This window comes from Arachis hypogaea, chromosome 10 (genome assembly GCF_003086295.3).
Source record: "Arachis hypogaea cultivar Tifrunner chromosome 10, arahy.Tifrunner.gnm2.J5K5, whole genome shotgun sequence".
In the NCBI taxonomy this organism is placed as follows: domain Eukaryota; kingdom Viridiplantae; phylum Streptophyta; class Magnoliopsida; order Fabales; family Fabaceae; genus Arachis; species Arachis hypogaea.
The window spans coordinates 24,987,351-25,009,355 of record NC_092045.1 but is presented as its reverse complement, the minus strand read 5'-3'; the positions used below and the strand labels follow the sequence as shown (position 1 = coordinate 25,009,355).

Sequence of the window (22,005 nt, the reverse complement as noted above, 5' to 3'; positions counted from 1 at the left end):
ATTTACAAAAGATATAGCTAATGGATTGAAGATAATGAGCCAAATTTCCATAAAATAGAATATTAACCTCAGCTTGTTTCAAAAACTGAGCACTGCCTCCATAACAATGACATACAAGCAATCTACCTAAATCAGAGATACCCATTACATGATGTTACATCACTTTCAATAAGCTTTACATAAGTAGAAGCAATGTTAGCTCCATATGCAAATCCCATATGGCTGAAACTAAGGATACGAACACTGGTACTAATTTGTAGGTATATGCAGTTTCCTATGTGAGAACTTAGAACAGTTTACCTGCCTCTTACACTGGCAGGAGATTGGCCACATCTCTCGCTGCCTATATCATCATCTACTTCACTACTATCTAAACAAAGACCATTTTGGTTTACACTCACTTCAGAACTGGCGTTACTGCTTGTAGCATGAGGAGATCCTGAAATGCCTGAAACACTAATTGTTCGACCACGCTGAGGACCTGACCTCACACTATACAAAGAAGAAGCTGGAATGTTTGTCATTAATGGCCGTAAATTGCCTGGAATTGTTCTCCTTATATCCTATCCAATGAGAAACAAGTAAATTGGTGAGAGAAGGATTATATTGCTAGAAAAAATCTATCCAATTCAATAATTAAGCAAAATCATCATAGAATGGGAAATGGATTCTCTCAATTGTTAAGCATAATCTCTCACTATACACTCTCTTTAAATAAGACTAAGAAAAAACATGAGAGAGAAGATATTATATGGTAAGAAATCGCTTAACAACATCAATTGAGAGAATCTATTTCCAAAATAGAATGAAGGTACTTTGATGCCATAAAATCTCTAAATCTTGAAATGCCATGCACTAATTAACTACAGATTGCAGCATTGAAATTTTTAACATAGTTATTTTCATCTAGTGCATAAAATGTTGGGAAGATACATACCATGTGCCTAATAGCCATATCCAAGGACTTCTTTGAAAGTGTTCTTCCAAAGCCCGAGCTATCTGGAGATGAAGTGGACTTGCCAGACAAATTACTAAGGGGAGAGTTTTTGTCATCAGACATTGGTGGTGCTAGTTTTCGCATATTTATTACCCTCTCGACCATTTTGTTCCCTATTACAACAGGACTGACATTATCATTCACTTTGGAATGCCCGCGGCTAACTGCTGGCATAGAATTTCCGCTGATGTGAGCAATTCCATTGGAAGATCGCCCCCTTGAAGGAGAACACGATTGCCGTCTGGGTCTTCCGGTGGAAGCAGGCTCAATAGATGAAGACCGAGAAGTAGGGGCTCCAGGCCTGCCCCTAGTTGCTGACAGTGGCCTATCAGGAAGTGTTGTCCTTAGGTTGGGTGGAGCATCAAGTGAAAAACCTGGCATTTCAGACGGCTTCCATGGTCTAGATCTCACTGTTGGTGAAGTGCCACGTGACGGTACCGGCTTTGATGTCACAGGAGCTGGCTGCCTTGATGTCACAGGGGCTGGCAGCCTTGATGTCACAGTAGCAGGCTGTCTTGATGTTGCAGTAGCAGGCTGCCTTGATGTTGCAGAAGCTGGCCTGGAGTTTGAAGGAATCTTAATTGAAGACGAAGAAACATTGAGTTCACTTGATGGTGTCAATGGTCGCCGAGTAGGGGTAGATGCTCTTGATGTGGACCTGGAAGGAGGCAAAGTAGGTCGGCTAGTTGGTGTTGATGATCTTGCTGTAGATCTTGACAAAGGGGTAGAGGATCTCGATGGAATGGTGGATTTAGCTGCAGGAGTTGCGATCTTAGTAGCAGAGGTGGAAGTCTTGGTGGCAGAAACTGCCGACCTGTTTGTGGAAATTATAGTCTTGGATGTAGGAACTGTGGTCCTAGATGAAGATAAAGTAGCCCGAGTAGGTGTTGAAGGCCTTGATGGTTTTGAAGTTGTGGTCAAGGTAGGACGGCCAGTAGGAGTTGCAGGCCGTGATCCAGGACCTCCTGACGAAGATGGCCTCCTTGTTCCACCACTTGAAGAGCTCAATGGGGAGGAAGCTGATTGTTTAGATACTAAGTTTGTCCTGCCAGCAGGCTCAGACTGAGGATTTGCCAACTATAAAACCACAAGGAAACAAATATAAGAAAAAAAATACCTGAAACTAAAACAGACAACCAAGCTTTATCCCAGTTCGTGGCATCAGAAAAATAGAAAAATCAATGCAATTGGACTAAAATGTTTCAGCAAAGCACTAAAAGAACCCTACTTTATTATTTAAAAAAAAAAAAAACAGTACAACAATAGAGCATCAACAATTTTCTTATCATTATAAAAGGTAAAAACCAAGACTTATAAATTTACTCGAAGGTAACAATGAGATCAATGCATATTTGCCATAGTGCGGCACTCAAAGCAAGGGGTTCTTAGGGAATACATATAATAAGTCATTTCTAGTCAAATCACCTTTTTCAGCTTAAAGTCAAGTTTGTCAATTGTAAGGATACTGCAAAATAATGACATTCAAACAAAAGTTCACTCAAAATACGAACTTATAAGGAAAATTACAATTTCATTAACAATGTCAAATCAGATACAAATGGTGAATGCCTGCCATTTGATTGATAAGACAATTCACATGATCTGAAGTAGCTGCTTACTCTAGATTTTACTGCTGTGGGACGTGCGGCTGGAGTTCCAAGCTGACTCATAACAGTCTTTCGAGATTCCATCTCCAGAGATGGAAAAAGAGGAGTACCAGGAGGAGTTAAAAGCCTGAAAAGATTAACAATAACCATGATAAGTGTCAATTCAAACAACAATCATCACTAGCATATACATAACTTAAACAGGCGAAGTCAGTTACAAGTGTAGGAGGACAGATACTAAATTACATGTGGTAACAGAAACCAGCAATATTAATAGCAGTTAACTATTTAATTTCCAGATAGTTTAACTAATTTTTAAGCTTTTGTTTTAAGTGGTAATTTGGTCAGTTTTAGAGTTCTGATGTCTTATTTGTAAACCCGAAAGATTCTTAACTGTGCTAATGGGTTTCGAATTGCATTCTTAACTGTAATTTTGGGACCAATAAAAGAATTAAGCTAGAAGGTCATGTTATTGGAAAGATCTTAGCAAGCATGGTAAAGCCTAAGCGTTGTCCCAAATGATTCATCCAGTGTATGGAGACCTTTTTCTTGAATCTTGAATGCAGAATAATTAAGAATCTGTTGCTTTCCAAATTGGCTAACAAATTCATTTCTCATCAAAGCATATAAGTTAGCCATATGCTTCTCAAATTTTCTATTCAAATTTTATTATGGGGACTGCCAAAAAATCGACTAACAATGCCTTTATCATCATAATTATGAAAACTTAAAAAGTGGATAAGCAATTGAAAAAAAGTGTATAGTAAAATAAAGAAAAAAGCAACCACAACCTCATCATCCCAACCTACAACTAATTCTTAACAGTTTTTAAAGATCTTTTTGAAAAAAATTTGAAATTTGTCCATTATTCTACATTATTCTCTATTTCTTTGGGAGATGAACAAGAACTCAGATTCATCTTTTGAGAAAGAGTTGCACAAGCTGTTGTTGCTTCCAAGTTGAATTAATCATTTTCAGATATCAAGAGCTTCATTTTATCATTTTCTCAAAGAACAGAATGTGTTCTGACTTTTTGTGAAGAATTTCAAAACTACTCACTTGAAGAAAGTCACTATTTATAATCACATCAAGCCTTGAAACAAGCAGGGTTCAAGGTAGAAGGGACATCACATCTACTTCCCCCAAAAAGGAGGAAACTCAAATAACAAAATCAAAATCCATATACTTATACATATGAAATATCGTTTGGTGTAATATGGAAATGAAAGCAGCCAACACCAACAATGGTACCGTGTATAACTCAGAAAAATATGACAATAGTGAAAATCTATGCAAGACAGGGTCGGATACCGGCAAAAACACTGTTAAATTGAAAAACAATGCTTAGGGATCTAAGGTCCCATAAAAAGGAAAAAGAAATGTCAACAAAAGAAACTTAAAACTCCATAATTGACACTAATAAACACGATGGCAATTGGCAAGCAAGATAAACGCGTTGGATAAAAATTAGGCAAGCCATAAATAGAAAGGTAAGAACATACCAGTCATAATCATTTTTATCATTTTCAGAATTGAGAAAATCATCAGCACCGGTCTTCCTCATAGGTGCCGGCGTTGATGAAGAAATGTTGAATATTGGAGAAGTACTCAGATTCGAATTTGAACCTGCAAACCATTAATCTCGAAATAATAACTTATCCAAGTTCAAAGGCCACTAATCTCAGTCAACTAAAGTCATCTAAACATTAGAAAATAATTAAAAAAAAAAACGAAGAAACTCTGAACATGAAATCTATACCGAGAGCTGAATCGAACTCTTCTGAGGTGTGAAGCAGAAGATCGTTGCGCTCCTTCTCACGTTTCTTCATCTCAAGGAACAATGCGAGTTCCTCGTCCTTCTCTTTCGCGGCAGAAGAACCCCTCAAACCCCCAAATTGTTGCTGCCTCTGCTTCAACGCACCTTGCATTTGCGATTCTTGAGCCCTGAAACTGCGATTCATCTCCTAAAATCGAAAACTCCACGAACCCTAGGGGCAAAATAGTAACTACAAAAAACCCTTCTAAAAAAGCCCCAATCCAAAAGCCACAAGAACCTAACTCACTTCTCTTTTTCCTTTTTCTCGGTAACGTCACCCGAAAAGAAGGTTCCAACAACCGAACGCAACGGGAGCTGAACGAGAAAATGAATCTCACTTTCTCGCGCGCGCTCTCTCTCTCTCTCTCTCTCTCTCCCGAAGTTCGAATCTGTTCGAGAAAATCGAAGATGCTCTTTTCTAGCTGGAACAAAACGGCATTGTAGCTTAAAGAAAAAAATAGGAAAAACCGAAACTCTTTTACACTCTAGAGAAGAAGCGTTGGAGCTGAAACCGCCATTGTCGCGTGGCGAAGGTGAGAATGAGAAGCGCGTGCGAGAAGAGAGAGATCGGGAAACGTAAAACTTTAGCTAACCGGTGAGGAGAGAGAGAGATGAGAGTGAGAGAAAGGAGAGAGAGGAAGTGGCACTGTGTTGTAATTGCAAACGAAGGTTGGAGGGCAAGATTGAGAATATAGGATGAACAGAAACTGTAACAGCTGTTGTTGGTCCTGTCTTCTGACGCCACGTTTTGCGTTGGGGTGTGTAATTACGGTAGTACCCCTTATGCTGTATTCCTTGTTTTGAATTTTAGCAATAGTGTGTCTTTGTAGCCATTCGCATTCTTGTTTATGCCCGTGAGACGGTGAGAGAGTAGGCTTTGACGAATGGTCTTAATTAATTGTTTTAAGTAAAACTTTTAACCCCGCCAAAAAAAGAAAATAAAAAATAGACAATTTATATTTATACGAATAAAACAAATAGTCAATTTTTGAATGAAAAATATATAAATTTGGATGTACATGTACTTGCGTTTAAGAATTCGATTAATATATAACCAGTTATAAATCAATTTTAAATTTGTTATTCAATTTTATTCGATTCAGATCACCCTCTTGGATATGAATAGGGGTGTAAGTTACCGAACCAGATCGAAAATTATCGTAGAATCGAGCTGAATTTTACAACAATCGATTAGAAAATCAAAAAAATCGGTTTTTTATTTTTTTGAACTAAATTGATCGGTTTGGTTCGATTCTCGGTTGACTCGACAGAAATTGAACCAAACCGGACCGAACCGAAGAATGAGGGTTCAGTAATGTGTGTTTTTACTTTGTTGCCCTTTAACCTAGGTATTTAAGGGACACTCAGCCACAACCCTAGCTTTTTTCTTCTCCCTTTACGCGAATCCTAAACGGCTCACCCACAAAAAACTTTTCTCTCCCATTCTTCCACGGTTCCACCTCCGACCTCCATGCTTAAGAGAAGGAGAGCCTGAGGGAGCCAGAGAGTGTTGTTCAGTGTCCACCATCAAGGAAGTCGCCAATCCTTGCTCGAAGGCGTTCATTCATCATCGTCGCAGGGTCGCCGTCGCTGGGTCGCCGTCGCAACAAAGCCAAAGCCGAGCAGCACTCCAACCAGTCCGTCGCCACATTCGCCGAGCAGCAGTCCGTCGCCGAGCAGCAATCCAGTCGCCAAGCAAGACTCCAGTGGCCGAGCAGTCCAACTCGAGCAACACTCCTGTCACCAAGCCCTCCCCTGCAAAAAGCAACTGAACTGAAGAATGTCTTCTTCGGAGGGTAGAGTTTGTGCTTGGTTTTTTTACAGTAAATAATGTATATATTGTCAACAAAATCCTAGTCTGCAATATTTTTAATGATATTTGTACTTGATTTAGTGGGATTTATAGTGATATTGTACTTGATTTAACATGAATAATTGTTTTTAGAAATTCTATTTGCGGTTCTGTTTTTAGAAATTCTGTTTGTGGGATTTTTAGTGAGTTGTACTGTTATGTGAGTTTCTTATCTTTTAATTTCTTCCAATTTACTTTTGTTTTGGTTATTTCTTATTTTCTGTGAGTGTTGTCCACTTGTATAGGGTAGCTTTCCAATTTATCAACCATGAATGATATCAATTTTCCTCTATCTCATTTTCTCTCGAATTCTGGTTAAGTGTTTATCAAATCAAGTTCTTGTATCTTTTATTCCTAGCCTTGCCGTAAGTCCATTGGATCCTTTAGGTTCCTTGAGATTCATTTATTTTTTTTCTTAATCTAAGTTTTGTATTGCCTGCATCAAGAATTCACAGGATCATGCATCGCTTTCTTTTTTTATTTTCATTTTTTTCCTGGATGAAAAATAGAGACATTCATTGAATACATTGCTTGTGAAATAATAACTTGCCTTCTAGTTGTTAGAATATGTTAGCATTACTTATGTATCCTACGTTTCAATTCATAAACACGAATAGAGAAATGGGGAAAAAATAAATTAGTTATGGTTCTGTTTATGAGCTGCTTTGGTTTTGCTTATGAGTTGTGTATCAGCTGCTTATGTCTTAAATTGGTTTTGCTTATCAGTTGCTTTAGTTGTACTGTTATGAGTTGCTGTGGTTTTGTTCTGTATATATATGGCTGTATATAATTAAAAATGCTAATTTTTCATAAGCTGCTTATGAGTTGTTGTGGTTTTGTTGCTGGAAACAAAACTTTTGGTGTTGTTCATGAGTTAAAAATGCTAATTTTTCATTGTTCTGTTTATATATATGCATCCAACAAGCAATGAGGTGCCCAATAAGTGGACGCCTGAAGTTGGGGGTGAAAATGTTGAGTTCGTGGTACGTTCTTCAACGGACAGCGGTGTGCTTACCAAACCCCCACCCCATCCTAGATCAAAGAAGTGGAAGGTTGACTCAACTAATGTGGGTGCAATTCCGGGAGCAACTCCTACAATTCCAGCTCCAAGCACTGTGGAAACTAATAAAGAGGATGGCAAGGATGAAGCTAATGAAGGTAATAGAAAACCTTCTAGACCTAGATCTTGGACTTGGAAACACTTTACAAAGGATCCTAAGTCCAAGCCATCACATCCTAGGGCTAAATGTAATTGGTGTGGTGCATCATATGCATGTGACTCTCATAGAAATGGTACAACTAATATGCGTTATCATTTGTTGAACCAATGTAAAAAATTTTCTAGGAACTCGGGTGACCCTAGTCAAATAATCCTTACCTTCCAACAAAAAAAAGGGGTGAAGGGGTATTTACTGCAGTTACTTTTGATGCTGAAATGTGTAGAAAAGCCCTTGCTAGGATGATAATTATTGATGAGCTACCGTTCAAGTTTGTTGAGGGTGGGGGATTCAGATTCTATATGAGTATTGTGCAACCTAGATTTCCACTTCCAGGAAGGATTACTGTTGCTAAGGATTGTTGGAATCTTTATATTAGTGAGAAGAATAGGTTGAAAACTGTGTTCAAACAACCGAATCAATCTGTTTGTTTAACTACTGATTGTTGGACTTCTGTGCAAAATCTGAATTATATGTGTCTCACTACTCATTACATTAATCATGATTGGAAATTACAAAAGAGGATTATCAATTTTTGTCTTATTAAAAACCACAAGGGAGAAATAATTGGTAGAAAAATTTAGAGATGTCTTTTGGGGTGGGGGATATCTAGAGTGTTCACAATTATTGTTGATAACGCTAGTTCTAATGATACTGCAATATCTTATCTAAGAACTAGAATGGAGGATTAGAATTTACATCCTTTGAAAGGAGAGCATTTGCATGTTAGGTGTTGTACACATATTCTTAATCTTGTTGTTAATGATGGATTGAAAGAGATGCATGAATCTATTAGCAAGATAAGAAATGCTATTAGATATGTGCGTGCTTCCCCTAGTCGTATGAATAGGTTCAAAATTTTCATTAAGGAAGCTAGGATACAAGACAAGTGTACTGTTCAACTCGATGTTCCCACTAGATGGAACTCTACATACACCATGCTTGAAAGTGGTTTGAAGTTTCAAAAGGCGTTCAAGAGGCTAGGGGAGAGAGATACAGAATATGCTCTAATGCAAGGTGGTATTCCGAGGAATATTGATTGGGACAATGCAAAACACTTTATGGAATTCTTGAAAATTTTTCATGATGTTACAAACAGTGTGTCTGGTAGTTTGCTTGTGACTTCTTCTCAATATTTTCATGAGTTTTGTAAGATTTTGCGAGTGTTCAAGGCTTCTTGTGGTAGTCGAGATCCATTACTTGGGAGTATGGCTGAGAGGATGAAGCTTAAGTATGACAAGTACTGGGGTAACATAAAAAATATCAATATGATGATTTTTGTTGCTGTGGTTCTTGATACTAGATACAAGTTGAAGTTTGTGAACTTTAGTTTTGAAAAGCTATGTGATAAGGATAATGCTGATTTTTTGGGTGCAAAAGTGAAAGAGACTGATAAACCACTATTTTATGGTTTATATTGTGTTTAATTATGTGGTTTTATCATGATCCTTACCCACTTATTCATTAATTTAGCATGCATTTATATTTCCTTCCTGAAATTACTACATGGTTGAAAACTGCTTCCTATAGACTTTTTAATTATGCATTTTAGTTCTCCTTTATCCCATTCCATGCCGTAATCTTTGTGTTAAGTGTTTCAAGCTTTATAGGGCATGGATGAGTTGGAGAATGGAAGGGAAGCTAGCAAAAATGGAAGGAACACAAGAAATTGAGGATATAACTAGCGAGAAGTGACGCGGCCGCATGACTCACGTGTTCATGCGAAAGAGGAGAAATCGCAGTGACGCGGCCGCATGGCTCACGCGACTGCGCGGAATGGAAAAGCACAAGTGACGCGGAGGCGTGGATGACGCGAACGCGTGGCAGGGAAAAACGCGAATGACGCATCCGCATGGATGACGCAATCGCGTGACGTGCGCGATCTACATAATCTGCAGGATTCGCTGGGGGCGATTTTGGGCCCTATTTTGACCCAGTTTTTGGCCCAGAACAGCATACTAGAGCAAGAGAACATGCAGAAACCAGAGACAACATTCATTCTACAGAGTTTTAGTTTTAGATCTAGTTTTTACTCCTCATCTAGGTTTTTCTCTCTAGACATTCATAGTTCTTAGGATTTTATTTTTCTACCACTTTTTGCATTGGGATACTGAGAAGGGTTATTACCTCATCAAGACTTCGTCATTCTAGTTCGTTTTCTTTACTTGGCTTTACTCTTCCATGTCCTTTGCTTTGTTTAATTTTACCATTGGAATATTTTTAGGATTATTTAATACAATGATTACTTTTATTTTTAATTGATTATTTTTTTATTTTTATTTACAATGTCTTTCCTTAATTCCTTTTCATATGTTATGAATTTTATATTCACAATGAGCGAGTAGTTCCCTAACTTGATGGGGAGTTGATTGAAAGGAACCCTTGAGTTGGAAGGCTTGAAAGAAAGATTATAATTGGGTTATTATTGGCTTGCCCTCTAGTCACTAACACCAATTCCTTTTAATTAAGTGGGTTGCAACTTGTGAACGGGCATAGCATCCCAACTTGTTTGACATTCCCTTACCTAGTAAGAGATAACTAAACAGGATAACCTTTAATTATCAATTAATCTAGAGAGTAATCCAACAACAGCGGGACTTCCAACTAATCAACTCACAGTCAAGGTTTTTATTTATATTATTCAAATTCTCCAATTTAATTTCCCGTTTACTCAACTCAAACCTTTTTTTTCTGAAAACATCTGATTAATAAAACAACACACTTTCCTACAACTCGTTGGGAGACGACCTGAGATTCATACTCCAAGTATTTTAATTTTAAATTTCTGTGACACTTTTCTAAATTGATAAGTGGATTCGGACGAGTTAAGAACTATACTTGCAACATATATATTTTAATAATTTTTAATTCGCCAATTTCTGCTCGCATCAATTTTTGGCGCCGTTGCCGGGGAGTTGCAACAGTGTGTTAATTTATTGATTGGTATTTATTTTTTATTGCAATTTTTCTTCTCATTCTATCACTATGAGCTGTACGTTTCTTTCGTTAAATGACGCGTTCACTTCCTGATCCAAGCTTGCCAGCATTTGACCCTGAGATTGAAAGAACTCTTTCACATATAAGGCAAGCTAGGCGTCGGCGACTCCTCTTTGAGGACGAACCGGAACTATCATCTAAGGAAGAAACAAGCTCCCTCTCTACTGATCCAGTTCATTTACGTGCAGGTGACATGGCAGCCCCCAGAAGAGTCACTATCCAGGAGGAAGGAGCCCCTGATTTTACGCTCCAACCATTCCAGGCGCACCACCCAGCAGTAGCTGTAGATTTTGAAATAAAGTCTTCACTACTCAACTTGATGCCCAAGTTTCATGGCTTACCTGCTCAAGAGCCTATCAAGCGTCTTAGGGATTTCCAGACCGCTTGTTCTACTGTTAACCAAACCAAACCGAACCGATTACACCCCTAGTTATGAATAGCATTTTCTGTGTGTGTAACTCTGTTAACATTGGGAACCCAGAAAAATAATTAATAATGACAATATATATATATATATATCAATTAAATTTTCTAGAAATTAGTTAGCTTATTAAAAAATATCAATCTAAAATAATAAAAAATTAGTTTATAATTTTTTGAAATAAAAAATACGATTATAATATACTCTATTATGTGTAAAATAATTTGTTATTATTATTATATTAAAAGACTAATATAATAAAAATTTAGCTAACATATGTCCTAAATACATTATAAATATATTGAAAATTTCATTTTTTTATATTTTCAATAAAAATTTTCTTGTTTTATAATTAACTTGAGCCTTAGGCTGCATTTTATTTTGAGAACATCACAAGATAAAACACTGAAAATAACACACAAAGAGTAAAAATATAAAAATTAGTGTTCTTGTATTTTATTTAACGATAAACTAGAACAAATTATGAAAAGTTCAATTTTTTCTTTCATTCAAAAACTTTTAAAAAAAATATAATAATAAAAAATATAATTGTAAAAAATCAACAAAAATATAAAAGAAAAATAAAATATAAATTGTGTCTCTTATTAGTGTTTTTGTATTTTTTTTCTGTTAGGATAGACACAAAATACACTAATTCATTGTCTTTAGACATAATATCTCTGTTCATAACTCATCTGTCAAACACGATTTTGTCTCTGTGTTTCTATCTCAGTATCCCGTATCTATAAACAAACACAGCCTTAGGGCACATGATAGAAAATCCATATAATAAAATCCTTAATTAAATTTAGAAATTTATCATTATGATAAGTGATTATAATAATGAGAGATAAATATTTTATTATTTAATCTAATTTTTTCTTGCTCATAAAATTATTAAAATGAACATTAATAATTCGAATAGGTCAATATATATATAATGGTTTTCATTGGATGAAAAATAATGGATCTCATATAAAGATATGACCGTTATATTGAACTGGCTCTCTCTGAGAATTCCTAATGATTATAATTATTGCAAATTTATCAATAGGATATTCTCAAGATGAACATGTACTAAAGTTCCTTTGACTCGCGACTATCATAGTAATTAACAATATATTTACCATACATTAATTTTGGATACCTAATACAGTAGGGTACTAGTTTAATGGATATTGGGTATATGAATAAAATATTGACCAAAAAAAATTGAATGAATCAATACATGAATTTTTTAGGTCATCCACGATTCATTATAATAATGGTAATATGTTAGAGTTTGATAATTAAATCATACCCTAAAGGTTAACCAAGAGTTGAAAAGATGGAAGAAATTATACTTTGTTCTTCTTTGGTTCTTACTAAAAATATATTACATCATACTATCGAGTCGTTAAGGAGTATTGCTAGACGCCAACCTTAATTAGTAAATTTAGTATGACTAATTTACTATCCATTTAGTGTTGAACTTATGAGGTCACATACTAACAAATATTATGATATTTGCTAAGGTATTATTTAATTATTATTTTAATTTGATCAAATAAATAATTATATTTATTTAAATAAAATATTATTATATTCTTTATTAATACTAAGAAGATAATAATAATATAATAATTGAGAACATTAGAATAACTAGTTATTCTATTTCTAAATTTGAATTCTATGTTTGGATGAGATTCTAACTGATTTTGTTTTAACTTGAATTGTGATATGATATAATTCATAAGATTTTAATTTAAAAATCAGATAAGATAAGATTTAATCTCAAAATCAATAACAAATCTCATTATATATAACACGACATGGGATACATTGACACATGAATTTTAAAATTTTATAAGACACGAAAACACACATATGACATATATAAAAAATATAAAGTACTTTTTAGTGATATTTTAATATTTTCTTGATATAAAATATAAATTAATTTTTAAAATATTTTTAATATTTTATTTTAATTATATAAAGTATTTAAAATATTTTTTTAATAAATAATAGTATATACTATTTCTAAATTTATTTAAAGAATGCATATTAAGAATAAGGTTGGATATACTAACACGTGATGGTATTTTGGTATGTCCAAGTGTGTTTGGAAAAGAATTTTTTATTTTTTATTAAGATACCGTTAAAACAACAGACACGCGTATCGAATGAGGGTGTATGATCACGATTTTAATGCGTGACCTAAAAAGATCTATAGTCACGGTTTTAAAAAGTGACCTAAAAGAGTCTATAGTCACGGTTTTATAAAACGATGACCTAAAACAAATCTATGATCACAATTTTATTGCGTGACCTAAAATGATCTATTTGATATTAATTTGTAATTTGATAAATAAAAATATTGTGTGCTTTTAAAATAATTTTATTAGGTTAATTTAATCCTAAATTACTTTTTCAATCTCATATTTTAATCTAATAAATTAATTTAAATATATAAAATAATAATAATAATAATAATAATAATAATAATAATAATAATAATAATAATAATAATAACAAATTAAAAATGAAATAGAAAAAAGAAGTTGAAAGTGATAAATAAAATAGAGAAAAAAAATAAAGTGTATGTTGTATATGTTAACTTGTTATTGTTAATTAGAACTACATGTAGGCCAGGTTTAATATAGAAAACTAAAATTGAAGAGCGGTAAAAAGGAGAAAAAGGTGTGCATTGAACTACAGTGTCATCACTCTTGCCATTCATTCTCCAGCCTTTCTTGCTCCAACCAACCCCATTGAATCCGTCGTGGCTTGTCACTCGATTCCGTTGCTCAGCTTTCGAAACCCCCTTTTCGAAACTATAATTTTATTCCAAATTTAACCCTATTCATCGTTTCTCTTGTCAGCATTCACTTCAAGCTCGTCGTCGAATTCGGCTCCTCGGGTAGAGGGTGCTATCACCGCTGGTGATTAAAGACTGTGGGTGTCGTCGTTTCTCTTCTTTTCTGCTCAACCCTATTATCATTATTCATCTTCTCCTCGTTGTCGTGAAAGGTTGCTCGTGGCATCGTCATTGATGAGCGTAAATTGAATATACTCGGATACTGGCAAGTGCATTAGGTCGAATCAAGCAATAGCAAGGTGAGTGGATATCGTTCCTACGAGGATTACGAGATTGAACAAGCAAAAATCATATTGAATCACTAACTAAATCAATTAAACCTAGATTATTGAAAGTTGGAAGCGTGTCTTGCTTGAAACTTTGAATGAATCCTGAATGCTGAACGCTTGTGGAGGCAGTGATGAACGTTTACTTGATTGAGAGAAAGGAGTGATTAAGAATGTTAAAGGTTTCAGTGATGTTTATTTTCCAGAAATATTAATCCGTGTGATTATCTATTTTAATGCATGCAAAGATCTTTTCATAATAAACCATATATAATTGAATCCCAATTCCTTGACAATTCAATTTCTCTTTAATTAACTAATCACCAATTCCTTGGTTAACTAATTAAAATAAAGTTTAGCAAAATTCTGATTTAAATTCAAATAATAATAAAAAAGTAGTTATAGTTCAAATTATATGTCACATATTCAAAACTAGTCCTAAACAGTTGAGAATTATAAGAATGAAAAAGTCTCACACTCTTTAAAATACTATTCTCAGTCAAGTTAGAAAGTTATGAGAGAACGTTCAAGCTAATTTCGATATTAAATTTTTCAAATTAATAACAGAATTCTAAATAGAATTAGAATATTTTTCAATACTTCTAACCTTTAAAGAATGAAGACTGAAAACTCAATCTTAAAAATAGGTTAATGCATACTTTAAAATATAATAAAACACTTAGATTAATAATCCATGAAAAAGAAAGCAGAGCTCCTAAGCCTTAACAAAAAGGAATTAGTTACTCATGGAAAAAGATGAAAACTATGCTAACACTACAACAATTTCAGGTTGAGGCAACATTTAAAAAGTGTTGCCTAAAGACTGACAAAAAGTTGCTTTTGATCTATGGCAACACTTTTGGACCTAAGGCAATATTTTTGGGCGGCGTTTCATATGCAGCCGTTGCCTTAGATCAAGGCAACACTTTTTTGTTTCAAAAGCAACGCTTTTGAGAGCAACACTTGGTAAGTGTTGCCTTTGGTTGAAAAGCAATAACACTTCAAAGGTGTGTTTGAGACAACACTTTTGCAGTTATCTCTTCTCTCGTATTTTGGTCACTACTAAAAAGTGTTGCCTATTTGCAATAAAATGCAACTCTTTTAAGTATTGCTTATAAGTTGGAATTTGCAATCCTTTGTAGTGTTGCCTATTAGTTTTGAATATGCAACCCTTTAAAGTATTGCCTTTTCTTTTGGATATGCAACCTATACAAGTGTTGTCTTTTCTTTTGGATATGCAACCTAAACAAGTGTTGCTTTTTCTTTTGAATATATAACCATACAAGTGTTGTCTAATATTTAAAATATGCAACTAATAAAAGGGTTGCCTTTTTGATAAAAATAAAAATTATTTTTGTAATAAAAATACAAAAAATTAAAATTTACAATAAAATTATTTTTTGTTTATACATGTGCAATTATTTTAATTAATAAATAAATTTGTGCACAATAGAAAAAAATTATAAAAGAGACAAAATAACTAATAATAAAATTCTAATTAAATTAGATATTAAAAAATTCAATTAGTATTTCAAATACATGTTCATCAATAATTCTCAACAAAATAATAAAATTCTTGTCTAACAATAATTGTCATAACAAAATAGTAATTAATATTTATCAAAAAGATGTCAATCTACTTGCATATTTTATATCCATACTTGACTTGTCTCATATGCTAAATCTGCAAATAATACATAACAAAAAATAAACAACTTATCATTAAAACTGAAAAATTATAATAAAAATTTCTTTATGATATTAATAAACAATGATCAAAAGCTGCTACTTTACCAATAAATATGATCAATGATCCATAAACAATGATCAAAAGCATAGGTAAATTCTGTGTTGAACAATCTATGTTGTACTCGCTGTGACTCTCGCTCAAAGGATTAAAGACTTAAAAGTAAACAAAATGGGAAAGAAGAGCAATTAGGGTTGGGCAATGAGAAATTTATATTTGATTGAGAAAATTCCTAGAGAAGAACAATGAGTTAATGTATGTACTACATTAACAGTAAGTTATTAAGTTGAACAGAAAAGCTAGTGATAAAATGAAATCAAAATTGAAAACTGAAAATTGGCCAAAGATAGGGCTAGGGATTTTATTCCGAATCAAAATAGCTAGAGAGTGACAAGAGGCAGGGGAGAGAACGTACCATATTTGTGTGAGATAAAGTAATGACAATGTTCTAGATATGGTGTATTAAACTATTAATTGATGATCTGAGAAAACAACACTTCACCACCAAATTTAGAGTATAGTTGCGAAATTGTAAAATAACATATAACCAGAGAAAAACACAACTAGTAAGTACTTAATTGTTGATCAGAGTTTCATAAATACTTCAGATTTTCTCACTTATGTACCAGATATGTGCATTGTATAGTATTCGATACTCGTATTTATATTCGTGCAACATAAACTATAAAGAGAAAAGTGTCATTACTTGCTTGTGATAGAGGCATTTCCCTCAAGCTGGTCATATAGAAACTTCACAAAGTCTTTGTAGAATAAAATAACACCTGCAGTAACACAACAAACCAAAAAGTTAGATGAATATTTTTTTAAAAAAGAAAAAAGGGAAAACATAAGCAAACAAACAACAGAAGCCATATCTGGGTTCCCAGCACAAGGAGAACATGCATAATTGGAGCAACAGCGCGAATCTCCAATATTTCAGATTTCTAACTAAACAAAATATATATATTATAACACATCACCACATGAATTATAAAATAACTCAATTAATTAAAAAATTATTATCTAATAGGTAAAAAATTCACATACCCTTGTAGCAAATTATTGTCTCTTGAAAGGGAAAAAAATTACCTGCCTATACATATAACAAATTATTGTCTCTTGAAAACTTTACAATGACGAGACAGAAAAAAAAAAGTAAAAACACAATAAAATTTAGTTTCATCTACTGATTTTTGCCAAGACTAAAGATCTAAGATGAACAGATTGATAATTAAACTATAGGAAACAAAAAGACAATTAGTAAAAGAGAAAAAATCTTAGTGAAAAAAAAAACTTATTTTTTTAAATTTACCTGTGATTTTGTGTATGTATTTTTAGTGATATTGTAGAATTCCTACACATTCGAGGGTTGATTTTCTCATAATTCCTGAACATTGAGAAGTGAAAAAGCAATAATTAATTAATTAATCAATTAATTAGAATTATGAAGTTTGATAAGATATATCATAAAGAATTTATAGATAGAAATTTATCAATGTTAAAAATGGAGAGAAAAAGAATTTCTATAGCACACAACGCATCACTAATTGCTTTATTTTCATGAAAGTTCTAAGTATAACAGTTTTGACCACTAGCATGAATTCAAAGTTTACTGAGAGTTGAAGAACTTGTCAAGAAACTCTCTTGAACTTTGCTGAATCTATCAACCTCTTACTCCTCCCTGAAGAAGTGATTTAAGCCGGCAAATTCACAATAACAATAAAACATTGCAGTGATTTAATAGGATCATAATTAATTAAACAGTAATTTTTCATCAATGAAGAAAAATTGTCGTTACCAGAATTTCTCATCAACTTCAGCCATAACAAAGCTGAGTAAAGCAAGGAGCCTATCTGTTGTAGTGCATGATATAGGGGGAGAAAGAAGAGTAAAATAAAATATACATCATTGAGTCCAGGAACTCTGAATTCAGGTTATCTTCCTTGACATTGTTGGAGTTAGATTGATGATTCATGTAATTCTCTAAAGTCACTGATATAATCTATTATATAAGCCAACCATCCAAACAAGAAATAAGACAGGAAGTCATCTGATTAAAGGGGGAAAAACAAAAGTTGTTGCAGCGAGTCCAAGGTAATCTTGAAATTTAATAGCCAAGTTTTGGTTCGAAGTTTAGAAAATAAATAAATAACAAACTGAATCACAATGTTTAAGACAACATTCCTTTCTCATATATAACTGTTTGTATCATTGAGCAATAGCCAAGAGTCAAAGTATGAAAAATATACTCACGTCATCGAAATCCATGGAAAGATGTGAGTGCTCACCCATGACACGCACCTAGCCATGGAAACATAGGGAAGAGAAAAATGTATGAACATGGGATGGTACAAATGACCTTAGGAAACTACCAAAAGGTACCAAATGGTATTCAGGCATGAATAACTGACTCAAATAATTTAAATGCCTCCCTCTTATAACCATAAGTTCACCCCAAATATGTCCTACTCCACAAAGAGTTGTGTTCATAAAAAATAGTTAAGGGGTGCATTTCTTTGTGTGCTACTATATCTTTAATAAATTTTCTTGTGTGTATTTTATTAAGAACAGTCCTAAATATATTGAATTATGGGAATGGAACGAGAATTAAGCAATTTCCAGAAGTAAAGGAAGAACCAAAGCAAGGAGCAGTACCATATATGATAGAGCTTGTAGTCCTGCTGAACGTAGATGCAGAGCTCGTTCATCTTTGCCCACTTCTTGAGCCAATTGGCATAGTTTAAGTATAAAATCCTCTAAGTTGAACACGTATGTACCATCTGTCTATTTTTAACTCAAAAAGTCAGAGATACAAAAATTGTTCCTTTTAGAAAAGAAAGCAAATATATAGGGCTAAAACATGCAATATCTATAGAAAGAACTCTGGTTTTTCTTTTTGAGCTAAAGGGTACCCACTTTTACCACCAAAATTAACTTCCACACAGATACTTTTCAAAGGGATTGCATATCGCTGCACAGTATCCACGGAAACCAATCATACAGTGATGTTAACCCTAAAAAAGGTTTAATAACCAAATACCTGGCATTCTATAAAATCAACAAGAGTGTTGTAGCCTAATATCCTAATTTCATCTATTCGAGACTGTTTTAGAAGAGTCCGAATTATCGCTAATAAACTACTGGCATATAGTGGCCTGCAAAATAGGAGTATCACTTGCATACTATTACATATTTTGATTATTTGAAATAGAATGAAGTGGCAATCCAACAATCAAAATCAAATGAACCAAAGCTTTATAGTACAGCAAAAATTGGCTGTCTGAGACTGGTTCAAAATATTTGGCAAACTAAAAAAAAGTAAAACCACTCATTAGGAGGGAATTTATCAGAATAATGACAATTAGTTTAATTACTATATATGTGTCACTGAACTTACATCTGCTCCTTACATGACGATAAGAATTTCCTATATATGCACAAGACAAATTTATTTGAAGGATTTAAGTATTGCACACCACATGGCCAGTTGGGAATCTATTCAGGAGATTCTAATTACGCATTACAAAAACAATACATTTTTTATGCAAGTTATGTTCAATTAAGTTAATTGCCAAAAAAATTAGACCACTATATGTATATCACTTAGCTTGAATTTAAGAAATTAATACCACTGAGCCTGGAGCTAGAGAATCTGTGTGCAAAATGGAAGAATCTCCTCATTATTTTCCATCAGAAGAAGAAAATCTTGGCAGGAGCATCAGCAACTCTGAAAGCTTCTGCGGTTGCCCGTACTAACCACAAGCTAGGGAAAACACTGTAAATTCAGCACAGTACATACATGATGATGAAAGTGAAAATAGAAAGAAAAGAAAAAAATACACAGTACATACAGTTGTTTCTGAACATGTTTAGGCCTCGAACCTCAAAGCATAGCATTATATGCTAGCGACTCGAAAAAGCATATTCAATAAGCACATACACTTGACCCTCTCAAAGAACATATATACATCCTAAACACATTCCTCAATTTCCCCAATCTGAGAATAGAATTAGCTTCCTAAGGTTACCGAGGAGAAAAAAACCCTAACCTGAGACATGATTGCAGCGAGCAGTGAGGATTACAGCAGAGACGGTTCAAGCAGAGTTAAATTCCCAAAAGAGCGGTGGCAGCCTCCAACAACTCAAAACAGAACTAGAAAGAGCGGTGGCAGCCTCCAACAACTCCGGTGAGCTTCCTCAATGACAGTGGTGGCAGGAGCTTCGGCGGTGCTAACCGAGGCTTGACGGCGGCAGGAACGGCGGTGGTCAAAGCTCAGCAGCAACGGAGACCAGGTGCGGCGGCGACTCCACACGCGACGGTGACAATGACAGCTTCACCTCCTCCGAGCGCGCTCTTTCTTCTCCGTCCGTGGCTATGGTTCGCGCTCCCTTCTGTTCGTAGTTCTGTTTCCGACGCGGCTCAAGGACGATCGGCAGTGACGACTAGATCTCCAGCGACGGCAAGAGGATGCACGACGGTGCCTTCTCCCTCTCAGTCCTGGCTTGTGCTCGCACTCTCTCCCATGGCTCCCTCCGCGAACGCTCTCTCTCTCCACGGTTCGACAACGACGCGACGGCGGCGGTGAGGCCCAGTGCGCCGGCGCAGTCTTCTTCTCCGCTCTCCTTTGCTTTTCCCAGATCTCTCTCTCTCTCTCCGGTGATGGTGGTGCGACAGCAAGATGCAGCACGGTCCCTCCTCCCTTCCTGATCTCCCTTCTCCCTCGGACTCCCCCTTTCTTCTTTCTTCGTTTCTAATTGTTGGAGTTAGGGTTTTTAATTGAAAATAGGGCTTGCAATTTTGTTTTGAACTCTAAGGATTTGAATTTCTAAATCGGTAAATAATATATAAATTATAAAGATGTATTTTGTGTTAAGTTAAAAGAAGGAAAAAGTATTTTTTGTTAAAATATTTAGAGAAAAGGTCAAAATTTTAGAGGAAAAATTTTAATTTATTTTTGGCAACATTTATAATGAGAAGTTTATTAACAATTTAAGAATAACACTTATAAAGTGTAGTATATAAATATTATAAATGTTGCTTATTTAATTTACAAAAGCAACACTTTTTATTTGTACTTTTAATTGATCAAAAGGAACATTTATAATCTGTTGTTAAAAAAGAGTTGCAACAACTTTATTTTTATGTAACAAATATTAAGTGTTGTTTTTAATTAGTTTAGATAACATTTTTTTAGTGTTATTTGCAATATATGTTGCAATAGCTAAAAAATGTTGTAGTGTAAAGGGATTCTGATGGAATTCCCTCTCTGTGAACGATGTTCACTTATTTATATCCTATGTCTACCTAAAATTCAGATTCAAAACTAAATCTTATCTTATCTTTTAGGAAGAATAAGATAACTAACAACAATAATTCAAATTCTAATTAAAAACCAAATCAAACCAAATATCTTAACAAAATCTTCCATAATCTTGATCGACATTACATCTCTTGGGAGTGGGCCTTGATTGGTGTTGCATTTGGCATTGTGGCGTGACACACCAACTTCTTCTGGGCTTGGGCTTGGCGTTGCACTTGGCATTGTATCATGGAACACCAACTTATTGTCTTCCTTGAAGGCATTACACGCCCTTTTCTGGCGTTGTATGCCAGCTTCTTCTTGGTTAAAGGTGCTACACGCCCTTGTGGTGGCGTTGCACGCTAGCTTCTCTGCATTGTTGAAGGCGTTACATGCTACTCCCTGCATTGCATGCAAACTTGATTTCATGGCTTGCTGGGCTTTATGGCGTTACACGCCATTCTTTGGCAGTGCACGCTACTTCTCTGGTGTCTTCAAAGGCATTGCACGCTAGCTTCTCTATTTCTTGGGAGGTGTTGCATGGAAACTCCTATGCCTTGGATGGTGCTTCTTGTATTTTCTTGAAAGTACTTAGAAAATATATTAGCAACAGAAAATACCTCAAATCAATAAGTGTAGATGAAAGAAACTGTAATTAGCTTAATGAAAACATAAAAAGACTGCAAGAAAAACTACTAAAGATACAAATGTATCACAACACCAAACTTAAAATTTTGCTTGTCTCCAAGCAAAAAGAAAAGAAAATAGGGTTAAACTTAATGAAGAAGAATTGAATATGTTTGTACAGTCAAGTCCAACTCAATAGTGGAGTTTTTCAATAATCTCTGTGATCATAAATGGTCTTCTCTTATCTTAATGAATCTTGTAATCTTGGGAATCAAGAATTTTCAAAAACTTGAATTTG

General features: G+C 34.4%; 1 protein-coding gene across 1 annotated transcript; it reads right to left on the bottom strand.

Annotated features, from left to right (window-relative positions):
* Positions 1 to 25: 25 nt before the first annotated feature.
* LOC112715412 (uncharacterized) lies at positions 26 to 5,312 on the bottom strand. Its single transcript, XM_025767180.3, has 5 exons — positions 4,364 to 5,312; positions 4,107 to 4,230; positions 2,617 to 2,731; positions 938 to 2,074; positions 26 to 563 (listed from the first exon to the last, which is right to left on the bottom strand). Exons 1-5 carry the CDS (start codon positions 4,563 to 4,565, stop codon positions 297 to 299), a joined length of 1,845 nt encoding a protein of 614 aa, XP_025622965.1. The 5' UTR covers positions 4,566 to 5,312; the 3' UTR covers positions 26 to 296.
* Positions 5,313 to 22,005: the final 16,693 nt, after the last annotated feature.

What these genes read in the sequence shown, in the direction of transcription:
- LOC112715412 (XM_025767180.3), bottom strand. Translation starts at nt 4,565, where the DNA reads ATGAATCGCAGTTTCAGGGCTCAAGAATCGCAAATGCAAGGTGCGTTG. An exon ending in AGAGTTCGATTCAGCTCTCG is followed by an intron (nt 4,231 to 4,363) that starts GTATAGATTTCA and finishes AATGGTTTGCAG; the next exon opens with GTTCAAATTCGAATCTGAGT. An exon ending in CCACAGCAGTAAAATCTAGA is followed by an intron (nt 2,075 to 2,616) that starts GTAAGCAGCTAC and finishes GTGGTTTTATAG; the next exon opens with TTGGCAAATCCTCAGTCTGA.